The sequence below is a fragment of the Mirounga angustirostris genome, unplaced genomic scaffold (genome assembly GCF_029215605.1).
Source record: "Mirounga angustirostris isolate CCGP_5_RB_7025 unplaced genomic scaffold, mMirAng1.0.hap1 SCAF_12, whole genome shotgun sequence".
Taxonomy (NCBI): Eukaryota; Metazoa; Chordata; class Mammalia; order Carnivora; family Phocidae; genus Mirounga; species Mirounga angustirostris.
The window spans coordinates 32316256-32336461 of record NW_026991720.1 but is presented as its reverse complement, the minus strand read 5'-3'; the positions used below and the strand labels follow the sequence as shown (position 1 = coordinate 32336461).

Sequence of the window (20206 nt, the reverse complement as noted above, 5' to 3'; positions counted from 1 at the left end):
CTTTGAGTCAGCAACTATACTTTAGGAATATGTTCCACGGAAAACCTACCCGTTTCCAAAGATGTTCACTGTAGCATTTTTTGTAATACTAAAAAACTGAAAACAATCCAACTGTTTTTCAGTAAAATATTAGGTTAAGCAATGATAACACATCCATACAGTGGAGTATTATGCAGCCATTATAAAGAGAGAACTATAGTGATCATACGGGCAGTACAGTGTCTGCGAAATACAGATCAGCTGGAAAAACAATTGCAATGCAGTATACAGCAAATAATCCCATTTAAAAACAAAGGAAAACAAAAGAAAAATGCTAACACATGGAAGAAATTCTTTAAGAATATATAACAACCTATTACAGAGTAGGAAAAAAAGACTTTTCACTTTCTGAATTACTTTTTAAGAAATTTTAACAGGAACATTTTGTGATTAGAATTTTAAGTAAAAATACATTTTGATAACTATTGAGGTATAGTGGAACTAACGTTTTTCAAATTCAGGCAAAATTACTTGCTATTTTCAATTCTGAATATATAGTCCATGGCTCTGGCAAAAGCAACAGTGTTTTAACTGGACCTCTTGGCTCCAACTGATCCTCAACCTACTGTCAGAATAACCTTTATAAAATACTAAAACATTTCTTTTTCTTAAAATTATTCAATAGCTTTCAGGATGAAATTCATATTTTCTAGCATGGATTACACAGATTATCGTCTAGCCACTGCTAAATTCTGACTCATTTTCTACTCAGTTGTAAGTTATGTAACTTACAATCGCCTGAATAAAATATGTCTCTCTTATCCTTCTCTGCCTGCAGAAGCACCTCCCTCTACATTGAATATTCTTTTCTATCATCTTCATTTGACTGCTATTCATTCTTCATGTCTCAATTCTAAAGATAAAAACTATAGGAATCTTTCACACTTGACATCTTCATCTCTGTTAAACTCTGTCCTAATTTCTATTCCTAGAGAAACCCTCTATTACCTCTAGTCTTACTATATTGTAAATGTCTGTAGTCCTGTAATCTCTTCTGTATTGTCAAATTCTTGAGGCAGGGAATGAATTTGTTACCTTGTATCTCCTAGTGGTTAGCATATATTGTTTAACTAAACCCAGTTGAATATACTAGTGATATTGTTTTTTCCTTAATCTACCAAAGTTCCTCAAAAATTGTTAATGGTCAAGAGTTGGTAAAAAAAAAAAAATTAAATGTACACATATTATTATTACCATAATTAATTTTTTTTTTCCTGGATGATACAGAGCCTTTTATTCATCTCTTTGTAATTATTTCATTTCAATAAAACTTCCACTAGGGGGCATACAAGGAAAAGTAGAAGCAAAACTCTCAATCTGATGGGAAAAAAATGTACCTTCATAATGATGTATTTATTACTTCTCTGTATCAAGGGCAAAATGGTTGGTTTGTCTGCATGTCACATTTTTACCGTATAGTTCAGTATTATCTACTGTTTTTGCTCTGCTTTAAGCAATCAGCTTTTAGCTGGGGGATTAATGAAATAACTATGAAAAAGGAGACAATGATAAAATGCTATGAATTGGATATCCATTTCCAGCTATCAGAGCAGCTGTATTATATTAACCCTCCCACTAACAAAGGCTGTAAAAGCTGACAAAACACAAAATATGTTTGAAGGCCTGATAGAAAACCAAGGCAGCCAGAACATGAGAAACCAGTATCTTGGGGAGAAAAGAGGCATTTGTTGAACTGAGTACTAAATCCTCTGTCACTTTCTCTCGAGACATTCACCATTCCTCGGTAGCATACTCAGGAAACAGTACCTCTAGGCCTTCTTATGGGGATAAAGACACAAAAATTGGGGTTCAAGGATACCAACCAAGAACTTCAAGGATTAAGAGTCTGGAAAAAAGGGAATAGCAGAAAATAAAAGGAACCCTGCAGAGAAGTGATCTTCTGCTGGGCTTTTATCTTCAAGGCATATGCAGATACCTAAGATACACAAAATACGTGTGGGGAGGAGAGAGGAAGACCATAAAACAGATGCTAAGAGGCTGAAAAAGTAAGAAGAGCTTTTAGCATTCCCATAAAACTGAGGAGACAAAATTTATCATTCATGACTGTTGAAGGATGAGTGGCTCAGGTAAAATCCCAAGTTTGAATTGAGATCACTAAAGGGCTATAAGGGAAAGAGATTAATACTGAAACTCAACCTGAACCATCATAATCACTGATTAGACCAAGGTTCTAACTCCCAGTCAGAAGAAAATATTTTCTGGAAGCAAACAGATCTACACAAATGTTTATACATAATACCTAGCATTCAATCAAAAATCACTAGGCATTCTATGACACAAAACAAGTGACCAAAGAAAAGAGAGAGAGACAATAAAAAAAGACCTATAGAAACATACTTTAAAATCAGTGTGATTAATATGCTCCAGAAAACAGAAGACAAAGAAAAAATTTAATTAGAGACCTTTAATTTTAGGGGAAAAAAGAGGTAAGCATAAATTCTAGAACTGAAAAATAGGATTACTGAAATTAAGAAGTTAATAGATGAGTTTAATAGCAGATTAACTGTAGCAGCAGCAGATTAGTAACCTGGAGGTTAGGAGGAGGCCAGGAGAAAATACCCAGGGTGAAATATGGAGCAGAAAAAGGATGGAAAATAAAAGATTGTTAAGAGACCTATGTGATACGAGTATAATGGTCTAAATCTCAGTTGGAGAGAGAGAGAATGAGGTAAAAGCAGTATTTGAAGACATATTGGCTGAAAAACTTCTGACTCACAATATGTATCAAACAACAGATTTAAAAAGTTCTATAAACCCCAAGCTGAACAAATTCAAAGAAAGATATACCTAGGAATATTATAGCAAAGTTGCCCAACACAAGAAACAAGCAGAAAATCATAAAAACCACCAGAGGATAAAATAGAATACCTTCAACAATAAGACTAACAGCTAGCTTTTCAATAGAAACAAAGAAGCCAGGAGACAGCAAAATGATAGCTTTAAAATACCAAATGGAAATAACGTCTAACCTATAGTCTATGCTCAATTAAAATGACTTTCATAATTAAAGTTTTAATAAAAAGGTTTTCTTTTTTTTTTAAAGATTTTATTTATTCATGAGAGAGAGAGAGAGAGAGGCAGAGGGAGAAGCAGGCTCCCTGCGGAGCGGGGAGCCCGATACGGGACTCGATCCCAGGACCCTGGGATCATGACCTGAGCTGAAGGCAGACACTTAACCGACTGAGCCACCCAGGTGTCCCAATAAAAAGGTTTTCAAACAAAAACAGACTTTGTCACCAGCAAATACACTAAAGAAAGGTTTTCAGAAAACAAATGATCCCCGATTGAAACATGAAAATATAGAATGGAATGAAGAATACCGGAGGGAATGAATATATGATTAAATCTAAATAAGAGTTCAAAATAACAACATAATTGATAACAATAATAAAATGACAATTATGTGCTGTGAGGTTTAAAATACATAGAGATTTAAAATATATGATACCACCACCGCAAAGGCAGGAGTGGGATGAGCAAATGGAGTTAAAATATTCTAAGATTCCTAACATTGTCCAGGAATTGGTAAAAGTATTAGTATATAATGGACTCTTGTAAGTACATGCTACAATCTTTAGAGTAGCCACTCAAAGAATAAGAGAAGAATGAGTAACTAGCAAGATAGTAAACTGAATAAGAAAAAAATTAATCCAGAAGTAATCTCGGGGAAAAAGAGCACTATGAAACAGATAAATCAGCACGTACCCTAAACGCCAGTGAACTAAATATTCCAATTAAAAGAAAACTATTGTTAATCTGAATTTAAAAAAGAACTATCTGTTGCTTACTTTAAATAAAAGCACATAGAAAGGGTGAAAGCAAAAGGACAGAAAAATATACTAAAGAAAGCTGGTACAGTCATACTAATATTAAACGAAGTATATTATAATAAAGAAGCATTACTAAACATGTAGAGGAACATATTTCATAAAAGGTTAATGCATCAGGAATATGGTGACCTTAAAAGTTGCAAAAGTTGATCAAAATAGAAATCACAGTAACTGATAGAATAAGCAAGCAAAAAAATCAGTAGTCATTGAGAAGGTCTGAATAACAGAACAAATAAATGTGGTCTAATTAATATACATGGACCATGAAACCCAACTATTGCCAAGTTATTAGTGGAAGTGAACACGGAACATCTGCAAAAACTAACCACATTCTGGGCCATAAAGAAAATCTCAACAAACTGTAAAGATCTGAAATCATGTAGAGTGATGTTCTCTGACCACAGTGTAAAACAGAAATCAAAAAAAGAAAACAAGAGATTAAAAAAACTGTGATATATTCAAACACTGGACTATTTATCAGCAATAAAAAGAAATGAACTACTGATACATAAAACATGGATATATCTCAAAAATATTATGCTGAGTGAAGAGTTCAGATACTAAGAGTATATAATGTATGATGCACTAAATAAAACACTAATCAGGGTAGAAAAAAAATAATAGTTGTTGCCTCTAGGGTTCAGAGGATTGTCTTGGAAGGGACCTATGAGAACTTCTAGGGTAATGGAAAAATATTCTGTATTTTGAAAGGGATGTGAACTACATGGGTGTATTTATTTGTCATTCTCCAAACTGTACACTTAAGATCTGTGTATTTCACGTTGTAAATCGGATCTCAATGAGAAAATGGAAAAAAAATGTACCAAATGATATAATTTTTAAAGATATATGGATGGATTACTATATGTAAGTACATGTGGATGATAATCAATCCAACCTGGGCAGGAAAAATACATACAAATTACAAGACTTGTTACCTCTGGGGAAGAAAGAAGTGAAATGATTATGACTGGGAAGGATGCACAGGGGCCTTTAATCATTATAGCGTATTATTTTAAACATATTTAAAGCAAAATTAGAATCAATTAGGCAAAACATGCTTTTTTCAGACTATATGAGTTACAGCTTTGATATGCAAAGTTTTATGTTTTTCTTGATTTTTAATAAGTCTAACTGGCTTTAGTAAGGGCCAATGGATATTAAAAATTAGTATCTTGACAAGATGCAATAAATTCTTGACTCAGTAAAGGTCCTAATTAGTGCACAGTTCTACAAAGACATATTAACAGGAGATATTAAACTTTTCCAACAAAAATGGATTCACTTCTGTGTATAGGGTATTCATGAAGTTGTTGCCATAATGCTGAAATGTAGGGAAAATTTTCAGAAGGAAATATAACTGTAGCAGTATGCTTCTTATTGACTAAAATACCATCTATATGTATACAAGATAAGCATAATGGAGAAATAAATCAATTCTTTTAATCTTATGCTTCATTACATCCGAAATCCATCCTTCTTAGCACAGACCATTAATATGTAGAAAGTAACCTATTTTGGTGGGAACCACTGAAACAGAGTATTTTTTTTTTTAAAGATTTTATTTATTTATTTGTTAGAGAGAGAGCAAGAGAGCGTGAGCATAAGCAGGGGGAGTGGCAGGCAGAGGGAGAAGCAGGCTTCCTACTGAGCAAGGAGCCCGATACGGGGCTCAATCCCAGGACCCTGAGATCATGACCCGAGCTGAAAGCAGATGCTTAACTGACTGAGCCACCCAGGAGCCCCACAGAGTATATTTAAGTAAGAAAAAAAAAAGCCTTTCATTTTTGAAAGCTATGAAATCATGAGAGAAAGCTTAAAATGTTATTTTTACACTGTTCACTTCTTCCAGGACTTCTAGTACCATTGGACAACTCTGAATACAAAAAACATAAGCCAAGACAAAACAATTAAAATAGGTAAGTAACAGATCTGTATTTCATTTGATCTATGACGCCATCAATTTTAGGAGGCACACCAATTTCAGAGATGTAAATATGTTAAAAAGATGTGTCAGAATACATGAAATATGGTTGGTTTTTATTTCAAATTAATTTTTTTGTGTGAAAATGTGTATGGTGACCTAAACCTAATCAATACCAAAGTTCAAAGAGAGACTTCAGAAGAGGATGTATTATAATTTCTAATTACAAAGCATTTGAAACAATTACATTCACTAATTGGGTAATCTTTTTGAGGAGTGTTAGACAAACTACAGCTTGACTTAAAAAATCATTCTTTCAGCAGTTAGAACAGAGCTTAAAGACTAACTGCTGAAGTCACAGTGTATCTAACTTTCCAAAACATTTAGCTAATATCCTCTATCTTTTCTTTCTTGTTAAGCTACTGGAAAGAGTAGTTCACATCCATTTTTTTCACATCCCCAACTCTCATTTACTCCTGATCTACCACAATAATAATCCAGGTATATGTCATACTGAAATATTTAACTAACCATTTTTTAAGTTCAAAAGACTTACACACTTATGTACATTTTATTAACATGATAAAAATGTTTAAAGAAAAATAGTATTCTTATCAGTTTAATTTTATAAATCAGTAAGAAATGTGCATTTCAGAAATTGTGCTCTTATAATACAGCACAGGAAATATTATCAATTTAAGTAATGTGACATTTAGTAAGCATGTATTATGAAATGGCAGCATGTTAAGTACTTTCATATTCATTATCTTGTTTTAATTCTCACAGCTACCCTGCTAGCTAGTTAGGTATCACATCTATCAATCACTGAAGAAACTGAGCCTTAAATATTTCAAAAAGACTTAATGGCTACATTAGCTTGGGCAAGTAGGTGAGATAGTATTTGGACCCAGATCTTTAGCTTCTAAGTCATGTTTCATGTTTTCTGTGGTATAAATGGACTTACATATTAATTACTTCATAAATAATATGTTTCAGTTAAGTTTTGCAAATAAAATAGACAAATGATCATTCTATGTCAAATCTATTAAAGTCAATAAAAACTTGATAAATATCAAATGAAAGAACTGTGAAGGAATCGAAAAATATGTAGCGCCAGGATAGTCAAGTGGCTTACAGAGAAATCAAGACTTTCATACAAGAAAACAATGAAAGGACAACATAGGAGCTGAGCAAGATAATCACCCATCCAAAATCGTAGCTTATGAACAAAAGTGCTCTTGTGGCCTTAATAACAAAGGAAAGCATCATAGACTATTAACCTGGCACTTGAAGACACAATTTGAATGCACAGTGAGGGAAGAAGATATTCCAAACTGAAGAATAACAAAAGCAAAAACACAGAGGCAGGAATGACCATGTATCTAAGGAACAATGTGGAAATAAAATGAAGTTAGACTTTAGGAAGTCGTGAGAAGTCATTAAGGTGGGATCAAATTACAGAGAGGTTTGGCTTTCACCTAAAAGACAAAAGGAAGTGTGTTCTACAGGTAACAACACACAAGACTGACTCAATTACATACAGAGTGCAGTCAAAACTATCAATTAGGAGGCTATTAAAGTAGCCCTTAAGGTAGGATTATAAATATCAAAACTGCAATGAATTTAAGAGATGGATATAAAGAGCAAATTAGGGACAAAATTTTTTTTTAAAGATTTTATTTGAGAGAGAGCGAGAGAGAAAGAGAGAGCAAGCGGAGAGGGAGAAGCAGAGATACAGGGAGAGAGTACAAACACAGAGGGAGAGGGAGAAGCAGACTCCCTGCTGAGCAAAGAGCCTGACATGGGGCTCCATTCTGACTCCAAGACCCTGAGATCATGACCTGAGCTGAAGGCAGACGCTTAACCAACTGAGCCACCCAGGCGCCCCGGGAAAAATTATATATAAAAGTAAATGAAAAGTCTGAGATAAATGCCAATTTTTCTTGCTACAAATTTATGTTCAAAATTCAAAATTAATTATTGTGTTAAGCATACAGTTAAAAGAAAATTACTCTGGCCCTCAAGAAAAGATATTTAAGGTGACATGGTAAATCATCAGGGCTGTCCACCCAATATTGCTGATTTTCCTGTAACACAGTAAGATTATACTTCCTCACTCCTTTGAAGCTAGATATGACCACAATTAACTAGAAGAAATGGTATGGGTCTCTTCCAAGTGGAAGCTTTAATAGCCAACACAACTTACCACTGGTGCTAGACACCAATAAAATAAAGTCAAGTCAGAATTTGTAAGTTATTTTTTTATTTGTTTTAAAGTCTTCGTTTCTGTGCATGTGTTTTCAGAGATTAGTGTCAAGGGCTTTCATCAACTAGCTTTTCTCACCTCTATCCTCTCCATTCCGTGCTTTCAAAAGGACCAAGTAGATTTCCAGGTTTATGAATAGCAATATTAATGCCATGCCCTAAGTATGCAAGGTAACACTAAGGTATTGGTCACTGTCTGCATACACGTAAAACTGCTAACAAAGATAAAATCAGCTCCTATATGCCGATAAAGAAAACACAGGTAAATAAAAAGATGAGCAAAGGGTCTGGATAGGCAATTTATAAAGACATACAGGAAGAAAAAAACCCACAAAGTAACAGTTTCTAGTACTGTTTTCTAAGTAAGCTATTTTTAAATTCTTTCTGAAAATATTATTGTGACTTCAGCCTATGTTTTCAGAGCAAAGATATGCCACGTATTTACTTATGACTAGAAAAACAAGTTAATCTTGTAATCCAAAATTACACCTCAATCTACCAAATGCTCCAGTGACATTTACAAGTAAATTTATATTCTGAGAAAGAAAGTAACATTTTTCCCAGAGTATTTTCTGTCTATTAGAACAGGCAGTAACATTGAACAAGTTAACAATCACACAATGATTACGTCAAAACCTTGGATATCAGTTAATGTGTGCTGTCTTATCAATGGTAATAAAAACATCTATTGAAATTAAAATGCCACATCATTTTACAAAACCTTTATCTCATGTCTGAGCAATGTGAATATAATAAACTTCTCTGCCAGGAAAATTGCCTTCTAAATGTAAAAATATATGTATCTTTTTTTGATATAAGAAAGTGTTTCAAAAAAAAAAAAAGAAAGAAAGAAAATGTTTCAGAAAACCTGGAGAAAAGAACCCACACAATTCCTAAAACCAGAAATTATAGGGGTGCCTGGGTAGCTCAGTCAGTTAAGCGTCTGCCTTCGGCTCAGGTCATGATCCCAGAGTCCCGGGATCAAGCTGGCATTGGGCTCCCTGCTTAGCAGGGGAGTCTGCTTCTCCCTCTCCCTCTGCCCCTCCCCCTCTGCTCGTGCTCTGTCTTTGGCTTTCTCTCTCCAACAAATAAATAAAATCTTAAAAAAAACTACAGAAATTCTAATTATATATACTTTCTGAAAGCTTATTACTTTAACAATAAAAATGTCAACTCCAAATTTAAGACTAGATTGAAGTTTTCAAATTTTATCATATATCCAATTATCCAATACAGACTTTTTAAACTTTAATAATTTATAATGTCATTGGTTACTATATTATCAATATGAAAAGAAAAATAACGGTTGGTAAGTCCATACTATGGCACAACTGCCAAGTTGCAAGTAATTTGATTACAGGCCACCTTGTTTTCAGGGCTAAATGTGACTAAGCTACATTAAAGTGATAATATTTTTGTGTTCACATACCTTCCTTTGACATCTGTGGACTTTTAAAATCAAAACATTCAACTATCTACAATAATTTAGGAAAAAGAGAAAAAAAAATCCCAAGATATAAGGCAGGTTAACACAAACATGTATCTTGCAACAATTAGAAAAGACCATGTTGTTTAAACTGGTTGTGTTGAAAAATCCTAAATATGGACAAGAAGGGAAACATACATTCCAGTGGTGGATCCTGTTTGGATTAAACTGTTGTAAATTCCTTTATCAAACCTGTGCTACATTCAAGTTTTTAAATACTTGAGAGCCACTTTTCCATTCTGTAAAAAACATATTATCTACCACGGGGGTCTAAGGATTATATTAGAGAATTTATTTAAGAGCAATCAACACACTGGCTGGTACACAGTTTCATTTATTTTTATTTTTTTTTTAAAGATTTTATTTATTTATTTGAGACAGAGAGAATGAGAGACAGAGAGCATGAGAGGGAGGAGGGTCAGAGGGAGAAGGAGACTCCCTGCCGAGCAGGGAGCCCGATGTGGGACTCGATCCCGGGACTCCAGGATCATGACCTGAGCCGAAGGCAGTCGCTTAACCAACTGAGCCACCCAGGCGCCCCACAGTTTCATTTAAAAACAAGCTAAAGAACTAACCCCAGAAACAAACCCAAACCAGTATTAAATTTGCTAGACACAGTACACTGTGCTAAGAATTGTCAATGGCAAAGTCCAAGAGAAACATAAGATGTGATTTGTGTCAACTTAAAAATGGCTTTCAAGTTGTCAGTTTATTTTTACCATTTGTCCCACAGGAGGAAAAATAAAAATAATTTTAAAAATTAAGAAAAGATAATTAAAAAAAACCCCAAGGTAGGTCTATAGGTAGTAATACAGAAAGTTCATCATTAAATATTAAATTAGTGCTATTTTCAACAAGAAAGAAGTCTGCATGGAATACAAGGAATTAAAGAGCTAACAAAAGATCTATAAGTAAAAAACATTTAGAAGATGCAGGTTTCTACTTCCATTAATGGCAAGCTAATTTGTATCAAAATTGTGAAGGTATCTAAAACAGCTAAATGAAATTTTGTTTTAATTTCTTAAAAACTGAAGGACTAATAAAATATTGAAGAACCACTAAACCAAAATCTAGATGGCAAAACCCCAAAGAGGTAAATAAACATAGCATTTGTGGTTGCTTTTGCCTTCAGGGCATTTGCCAGTCCAGAAGAACCCAATGGGAAAATAAGCTGTGGTTTTGGAGGCAGTGAACACAAAGAGGAACAAAATTCAAAGTTCTGGGCCTATACAAAGTAGAAAGTTTACTAAACCATACTCAACATACATTAAGCTGGGACTCTAAGGACTACACCTTCAGGGTAAGTATGAACCAGAAACAAACTAGCTTTCTTGGTATACATCACCAAATGATCCAGGGGAACTTCAACCCCTGAACTTACTTAGGTTACATAAGTCCTGGAGTGATGGTGCCCAAGGCGTATTTTAGAAACATAAATTCCTACCTGATGGCCTCATATTATTCTGACAAGTTTTAAAATCTAATGACTAGTACCTAGTCATGAGTTAGAAGCATGAGAGGCTACTGCTAACAGAAACAAACCCACCAAGATTTCAAATATTGTAACTGTTACTTCTAGACTACAGTTGACCCTTGAACAACATGGGTTTGAACTGTACAGGTCCACTTATACAGATTTTTTTTCAATAAATACAGTACAGTACAGGGGCACCTGGGTGGCTCAGTCGGTTAAGCATCCAACTCTGGATTTCAGCTTAGGTTATGATCTCAGGGTTGTGGGACTGAGCCCCATATCAGGCCACACGTTCGGCGTGGAGTCTGCTGGAGATTCTTTCCCTCCCTCTCTCTGTGCCCCTCCCCCATACATATTCTCTTTCTCTCAATAAATAAAGCCTTTAAAAAAATACAGTACAGTACTATATCCTCTCTTATGATTTTCTTAACATTTTTTTTTCTAGCTTACTTCATTGTAAGAACACAGTATATAATACATATAACATACAAAATATGTGTTAATTAACTGTTTGTTATTGGTAAGGTTTCTGCTCAACGGAGGGCTATTAGTAGTTAAGTTTTGGGGGAATCAAAAGTTATATGCAGATTTTCACCTTACAGGGGGTTCACCTTACACCCCTGCATTGTTCAAGGGTCAACTGCATGTTTGCCATATTAAAGAAGTTCTAATTTAGAGCTTGAAAATTTTTTCAGGGAACAAAGAGCTATAAAAAGTGACACCGCTAGGGGCACCTGGGTGGCATAGTTGGTTGAGTGTCCTACTCTTGGTTTTGGCTCAGGTCAAGATCTCGAGAGTCCTGGGATCAAGCCCTGTGAGCAGCACCATGCCCAGCTTGGAGTCTGCTTGGGATTCTCTCTCCCTTCTCCCTCTGCCCCTCCTTGCGCACACATGCACCCCCTTGCTCTCTCAAATAAATCTTTAAAAAAAAAAGTGATACTGCTGGTTTTAAAAAGAATCAAACAGAATTTCTAGAAAAAAAGTAACTGGAATTATGAACTAATTGATGAGTTTAACAATAAATCAGAAGCAATAAATTAGAAATGTGTTTACAAGATAATAAGTAATTGGAAGGGTAAAGGTTTTACTTTCTATAATACAGTGCAGAAGCAATAAAAAAAAAAAAAAAGAAGAGCACCAGCAAAAAACAATTTCCCACTGAACCCAGGATGGCAAATCTTATCATAAGCCACTTCTCAAGGTAAAAATTAAAATTATAGCACCTATCGAGGCTTACTTCAGCTAGATGTTTTAGAGTCCCCAATTCCAAAGTATAGCCAAATCCAAAAGTTATACCTAACTAGGGATTATAACATATATGACAGAATAAAAGTTCCTGTGAATTGATTTGCTAAAAATTTGCAGGTAGTCTTTCCAGATCTTTAAAAAATCTCTTTGTTACATACTGATTATCCACTCTGTAAGTCTTGACTTTTCTCACACTAGTTTCTCAACCTGGGCACTATGATATTTTGGGATTGATACTTCTTTGTTTTGAGAGGCTGTCCTATGTACTGTGGATGTTTAGCAATATCCCTGGCCTCCACCCATTATGCCAGTAGTGTACTCTAAGCCAGCAGAATCTCCCAGGTGTGACAATCAAAAATGTTTCCAGACATTACCAAGTGTCCACTGGGAAACAAAATAGACACCTGTTGCCTAGCTGTCAGAGAAATTAAACTAAATTAGGGAAAAAAAACCTTCTAAAGTCAAGTATAGTTATTTCTATATATCAGGCATTAGATCATTATTATTTGAATGACATATGAATAATAATTCTATTCATGCTAGACATATTTCATTTGGATAGCCTATTTCCTACTCTATTCATTTTGAAGATTAAATAAAACAGAAGACAGAGCCAGATTAAGAAAGGAGTCAGTAACAGAAATTTTAAGCTGATTCATTTTTTAAATTACTGACATTTCAACAGATCCAACAAACAGTTACTGCTTGTTTTCTATGCATCTAGACATTATTAACTATATGATATAACATAACTGGAAAGGTCTTAGGAAAAGTAAAACATTTCAATATATTATTTTGGAGTTCTTAATATTTGTGCAAAACTGTTTAGCAGGTAAATGTTACAGAGAGAGCATGAAGAGGTTTTACTATTATAGCTTAATCATCTTTGTATGATTCGTAAGAAATGATATAGTTTATTGTCTTCCTTTCCCTCTCATTTCAAATTAGAACATTCCTCTAAAAATTAAAAGTTGAAGGACTACTTTTGTGATATGCCCTTCCTCTGATAATCTTATAAAATTGGAACCATGACCTTATGACCTATTTTCATTCCTCAACTATATGGCCAAGTAAACACATTGTTTATGATTTTTAAAAAATCATGCTATCAAATGTTTAACAGGCTAATAAAGAAAAATATCCATAGTTTTTAACAGATAATAAGGCTCTTACCTACAAGCAACATTTGGATCAGCATTTCTTGAAAGCAGTAGCTCTACACACTTTAAAATCTGTTCCTCTGAGCCACGTGCAGAACATGCAGTTATCAAAATAGTCTGCTTATCTGGAGTGAGAAGAAAAGTGAGGAAGCGCCCCCACACACATCAAGAAGTGTATCTGAATTTTTTTTATCATTCAAAAGATTCTAAATATTTCCTGTACTCTTAAAATTTTATAACCTATTCTCAAATCTCTTACTCTTAGTAGATACCTTTGTCTCCCTGTCTACCTTCATCAAAAAATGAGATTAGGGATGAACTGCCTTAATCTCCAAAATATATCTAGGGGCACCTGGGTAGCTCAGCTGTTAGGCATCTGCCTTCGGCTCAGGTCATGATTCCAGGGTCCTGGGATCGAGTCCCGCATGGGGCTCCCTGATCAGCAGGAAGCCTGCTTCTCCCTCTCCCACTCCCCCTGCTTGTGTTCCCTCTCTTGCTGTGTCTCTCTCTGGAAAATAAATAAATAAAATCTTAAAAAAAAAAAAAAAATATATATATATATATAAAATTCATTTCTTAATTTCCCTTCCTTATTCCCTTTCGTTTAAGAAAATAGGAAAGTGATAAGAACATGAATGCTGTGTAGAGATACTGCCTGGAGTTGAACAGTTTTTGGTTGAAAAAACTTTGCTTTGCTGAACTTGTAGTTGAAAAACAGTAATTGATATTCTCTGATTTCACTTCTTTATTTCTCATTCATTTGACATCTCAGTGAAATTTTGGTTTTTATCCAAACCATCCTACTGAAAATGACCTAACTGCCATATCCATTGGTTTCTTTTTGGTTCTTTTCTACTGGATCTCTCTGAGCTCACCCTGTTCCCTAAAACTTCTCCCCTTGGCCCCTATGGCACCAAAAGGAATCACAGATTAAAAAAATAAAAATACCTTTCAGGTAAGAATTGGGGAATTCAAAATAGGTCATGGCAGCTATGGTTTACATCAGTGGTTTAATACTGATCAAGTATAAAGATTCTAGTCCCAGTTCTACTACTGATAAACTGACTCCAGTGATACTTTAATATCTCAGTAGACCTAGCTTATAGATAGGAAGCTGCCCTCTTTACCTGATGGGGCTATGGTTGAATACATAAAAGAATTTATGCGAACATGCTGAGAAAAATATAAACTGTTTTATAACTAAGTATTCCTCTGATTACAAAAAGCAGAGAAAGAAAACTATTAATTTTTTAAATTTATTTTTTTAAGTTTTTACTTAAATTCCAGTTGGTTAACACGCAGTGCTATATTAGTTTCAGGTGTAAAATACAGTGATTCAACACTTCCATTCAACACCCAGTGCTCATCACAAGTGTACTCCTTAATCCCCATCCCCTATTTCACCCATCCCCACATCCATCTCTCCTCTGGTAACATCAGTTTGTTCTCTATAGTTAAGAAAACTATTATTTTTTTTAGAATATTTTATATACTTTCAGAAATCTCATTCCTAAGTCCAGCTTTCACTGGGTGATATTTTAAAATGACATAATAAAAAGAAAAACCTATTACAGAAGCAGATTAAACATAAAACTACTGAAAAGATGGGAAGTTATATAAAATACATACATAACAAAACAGAATAGAAATGGTTTTACAAACATCTACTGTAGGTACAAAGTAAGTGTGAAAATTAATTCTAAAGTGAAATCAATATGTGAATTATGAAATGAATTTAATTGCCTATTGGAAACATGTTAAAAATAAGTAAGCAATAATTCGATATAATAATTAAACTGGATTTGCACATATACTCTTATTTTTCAAAAGCATCCAAAGGAGTACAGAATAGGAATTATCTAATAGCAAGGAAACATATGGATTTAATAACCTATCTTTGAAACAACCTTAGGTGATATAATTCAGAGTTGAGTTTTAAATTCTAAAGACTGATTTTCAAGTAATTTTTGACAAAATTATCCGTCTTTTATTTCAATGCATTTTTCCTTTAAAAAATAACCAAACCCTCTAGCATAGAAATTAAATGTATATAACAACGTAAGCAGTTATTAATATACATGCAATCTATCTTTTTGGAAAGAGAGTTCCCCCCCCCAAAAATCTATGGTTTTTAATTTGATTTTGTATCTTAATTACATAATATAGCTAACAGGAAGGCTTGTTTTTTAAACTGCTTTAATTTTTTTCACTTTGCATAATAGTTGCTTGGGAATCAAGAAAATCACAGTAAACAAAATCAGTTGGGTTACCTCAACATCTTACCTTATCTTTTTTCAAGGACAAAGGTTTATTTTAAAATGAATATATAAAAACAGAACATGGAAAGTATAAATCACCACCCCTAAATATTATAATTAGGCTTCTAAACAGAGATACATACAAAGTAAATACTCACATATTTTAAATGTTTAAAACACCTTACCCTTATCAAAGCTTGCATTAGCACCTCTGTCCAGAAGGACCCGAACCAGCTCTACATTGGAAACACTAGCAGCATACATAAGAGGAGTCCATCCATACCGAAAGCTGGAATCTACACTAATGCCTGTCAGTATAAAAAGCAAGTTTTAACAGCTTCCTCCACCGAAAGAAAAATCACTGCCACCTTCATATGCTTAAAGTACTGTGCATAGTAACATATACCATGTAATTTATAACAAAAAGGAATTTCTTGGTAATAATGGCCTTCAAGTAAATGATTGTAGCTCAAAAATATTCAAAGTAACACTGTATGGTTTGGGGATAATATATACCTAATAAAAATATAAGGACACGCATTGGAATGATAAATAACTACAACAGAATGGTTATCTCCAGGGGTAAGGAGAGAAACTGCTATACCTTTCAGAATATATGAAATATTTAGTAATTTAAAGAGAACTGAACAGGGGTGCCTGGGTGCCTCAGCTGGGTAAGCGACTGCCTTTGGCTCAGGTCATGATCCTGGAGTCCCAGGATCGAGTCCCACATCAGGCTCCCTGCTCAGCGGGGAGTCTGCTTCTGCCTTTGACCCTCTCTCCTCTCGTGTTCTCTCTCTCTCAGATAAATAAATGAAATCTTAGAAAAAAAAATAAAGAGAACTGAACATATTGACATAATAACAAAAACTGGAGACATCTTTGAACTGTTAGAAGTGGCTGACTCAAAGGGAACTTTCATTTTTTTTTTGAAGATTTTATTTATTTACTTAATTGACACAGAGAGAGAGACAACGAGAGCAGGAACACAAGCAGGGGGAGTGGGAGAGAGAGAAGCAGGCTTCCCGCTAAGCAGGGAACCCAATGCGGGCCTTGATTCCAGGACCCTGGGATCATGACCTGAGCCGAAGGCAGTCGCCTAACCAACTGAGGCGCCCTGGGAACTTTCATTTTTTATCAAACTTCTCAACTGGTGCAGAAATATATATCAAAACCAAGAATAACTTTGGAAGGCAAAAAACTAAAAATATTTTTTAAAGTGTGAAATAATGACATCTGGAAGGAAACTAGGAAATGCTAAATTAAGAGTTACCTGTGGAAGTAAGACTTCAGGGGTACTGGGGGAGAAAGTGGGTACAAAGGTTATCTTCTACTTATACCTATATATTTATTATTGGCTTCTGAAAATTAATTTTTAAAATGTTTGTAATTAAAAACAAATTTTAAAAGGTTGACTAAATATCTACTTCACCAGTAGGTCTTTTCAAGTCTTAATCTTTCAGGAGCCTCCATCATTTCACTGCACCTAGTCCTACTACAAACTCAAGCCCCAAGGCAAATTCTCTTTTCTAAAACAAATTTTTAACTATTCCATCCCATCCAGCACTGTGCACACTCCTGCATGTGTTCATATTAGGTATTAAGGCTGTTTCAATTATTCAAATTTTATTTAGTTTCATTCTTCAATTACAAGCTCAAGTTCCACTGTCCACAAAGTCACACAGATCCTTCTTTTTTGTTACAACAGCTAATATTTATATAATGTCTGTATGTTTTAGATCTTTATGTATTCTTTCACTTTAATACACCCCCAAACCCTCTGATATTATGCATCCCCATTTTTAAAAGGGGGAAATTGAAGCTTAGGATGGTTAAGTAACTTGGTCAAGATTACAAAGCCATCAGGTGGCAGGGTTAGTAATCAAACCCAGAACTGTACTGTTTCCGAAATGATTCCTTTTCCACTAAATCATGCAATGTCTCTAGCATTAAAGAAAAACATTTTGCTATATACAATCTCATTTATCTATTCTGTGTGAATGTTTTGGATTTACAAGTAGATAGTAAATGCCTGTTACTCCTTTGGATAATTTCAATCATATTATCAACAACTCACATTCCCACGTCAGGTAATTCAAAAAATTAATATTTAATTTGATCACAGAAAAATGGTACAGGATCCTGGACAGAATTATGACGTTTTACATAAAGAAACTGATGCGCTGGAAGTTTAAATGACTTTCCTAAGGAACCACAATTAGCAGGCAATAAAGCTGGAACAGATATCCACATATTGTGATTCCTACCTCAGGCCCCATTACACAGACACCTAACACAACGAAAGAACGTAACTAAAATATACATAACTAGAAACAGTTCTGGAGAAACATGTAATAATAGTATAGACGGTAAATGCTGAGAAAAATATATAAGAATTACTCGAGTGGGGTAGGATTAATCGGAACAGGCTTCTTGAAGGAGGTCGAAGAACTGATGGAAGCAACAGGGTGGCATTCCAAATTTGAGCGTAGAAGAAGAAAATAAGGCAAAGAGAACTCAGAATCAAGTAAGATATATAGAACACTCGATACATTAACATTCATTGTGCTTCCACTAGAAAAGCAACTCAAACCTTTTAAAATAAGGAACCCTTGTAAATGTAGACAATTGTGTTAGGTTGAAACTATCCCTTATCTCTCACCAGACTCTAGGAGCTCCTCGACCAATGAAATATCTCCTGTGGTCAATGCTTTTTTAAATGTTTCATTCTTTTCTTCAGGGAGTAATGGCCCTTTTAATTTCTAAAAAAGATAAAGTTAAAAAAATTGTTATACATATTTTCATTTCCACTACATCAGAAAACAATGACTGGTTTCAGGTACATCTTTTTGGGGGGCGGGGGGAGTGCAACATACAAATTCGTAAGGAATTCATATCTAAAATTATCTTTAAAGGGAATGGGTGTAATGCTATGGGTCCAAACCCAAGTGAAGAGCTACATCGACGACCTAAAGAAGCATTTGATGGAAAGCACAAAAGGGAACAGGAAAACCCCAGGTTTGTTGGGAGTCTATAAGCCTGTATTTCCACTAGGGATACACAGGCAAGCAAGAGGTTTCACGAGGTCGGGCCTTCAAGGGCCAGGGGGTGCTGATCCGGGTGCGGTCAAAAAAAGGCCTCCTAGGCTACCTGAACCGCCCGGTCGAGATAACCAATCTCCCAGCCGTCATCCTCGCTCTCGCTACTCTCGCCTCCACCGGCCACTGCCAGCCCGCGTAGGGCAGTGGCCGCCATGCCCGCCGACCTCTCCCTAAGCACACTGCACCGCCCACCCGCTCCCCCGGCGCCTGCGCACTGGGGGAGCACGCAGGGCTGCGCGGGAAGGCGCGCGTGCAAGAGGCCTTGCGCCCTTAGGCGCAGGCGCGTGGGCATGCGTAGTGGCCCTCACCTTCCCTCTATCCAGCAACCAGCCCTGTGGTTTAGGGAGGTGCAACCGTGCCTAACGTGGTAGGGCCGGTGGACCTGAAGCTCCTGATAAGGTTCGGTACCACGCTTCTAGCCACTGCTTCCATTCCTTTCAGGGACTTACTCTTCATTCTTTTTAGGGTATTTGTTTGATGAAGTTCTTGCTCTTCAAGGAATGCCCTACTTTCGGTGGAGCATAATGGGGATTAAAATGCCAAGTAAGACTAGGCTTTCTCCCTTATCACCTTCAGCCGCTCCCTCGCTCCCTCGGGATGAGGGAGAAAGCCTGTCTAACATGCGACTCCCTGGGAGAGGGACAGCTCTTGGTCAGAATACAGATAGGAGCACCATCCTTGCATTCAGAAAGCCATCAAACGGTAGCTGACAAAGGAGCCAGGAGAAAATACCATCCCAAAGGAAGAATTCTTTTTCCTTTAAATTTCATGTGCCCTCAGATCTCAGCTTAGATTTGGAAACTTCAAACCATCAAAACACCTTCCCAGCTAGACACTATGGATGCCCTAAAGGAAAAAGTCAACAAAGGGGGAGTTGGGGGAGAGAGTGGATCAAAGTGCTAGGAAGAAGAAATGATTTAAACGTTCAGAGAGCAAGTAAATAAACAAACAACTCCCGGTGAAAGCCACCCAACCTCAAACTGGCTTTTCTGTATCTAACTACTGGATGAAATGGTAACACATTAATTATCTTTGCCACAGAAAATTAGATCCATCAAGAAATAAGTCACGTTTGTATCCCTCGAGATGATTGTTTTTAAAAGATTTTATTTATTTATTTGACGGAGAAAGAAAGGGGGGGGGCACAAGCGGTGGGAGCAGCAGGCTCCCTGCCTGAGCCACCCGGGCGCCCCCATCAAGATGATTTAAAAGGAAAATAGCCATACACCATTCTTTAAAAGTTTTTGTTGTACTTTTTTTCTTAGAGAGTCTCCAATATAAGATTTTGAAATTGTTTCCTTAAGATACTTTCACAGATAAGTATTTTTAAGTAGTTAGGTTATTTTGGGCCCCACCTGTGTTTTCTAAATGCATTCCTTCAATAAATGTTATGGATTGTT

The 20206-nt window shown here is 35.5% G+C and overlaps 1 protein-coding gene across 1 annotated transcript in view; it reads right to left on the bottom strand.

Moving 5' to 3' along the window:
* The window catches only part of ASZ1 (ankyrin repeat, SAM and basic leucine zipper domain containing 1), a 47396-nt gene extending 28433 nt beyond the window's left edge, over positions 1–18963 (bottom strand). Inside the window, exons 1-4 of the mRNA XM_045865110.1 lie at positions 18856–18963; positions 18368–18467; positions 15891–16013; positions 13461–13572 (exon numbers count right to left, since the gene is read on the bottom strand). Coding sequence (XP_045721066.1) covers positions 13461–13572; positions 15891–16013; positions 18368–18467; positions 18856–18960 — 440 coding nt within the window. The 5' untranslated portion in view covers positions 18961–18963. The remainder of the gene's footprint in view (positions 1–13460; positions 13573–15890; positions 16014–18367; positions 18468–18855) is intronic.
* Between the last annotated feature and the right edge of the window lie 1243 nt (positions 18964–20206).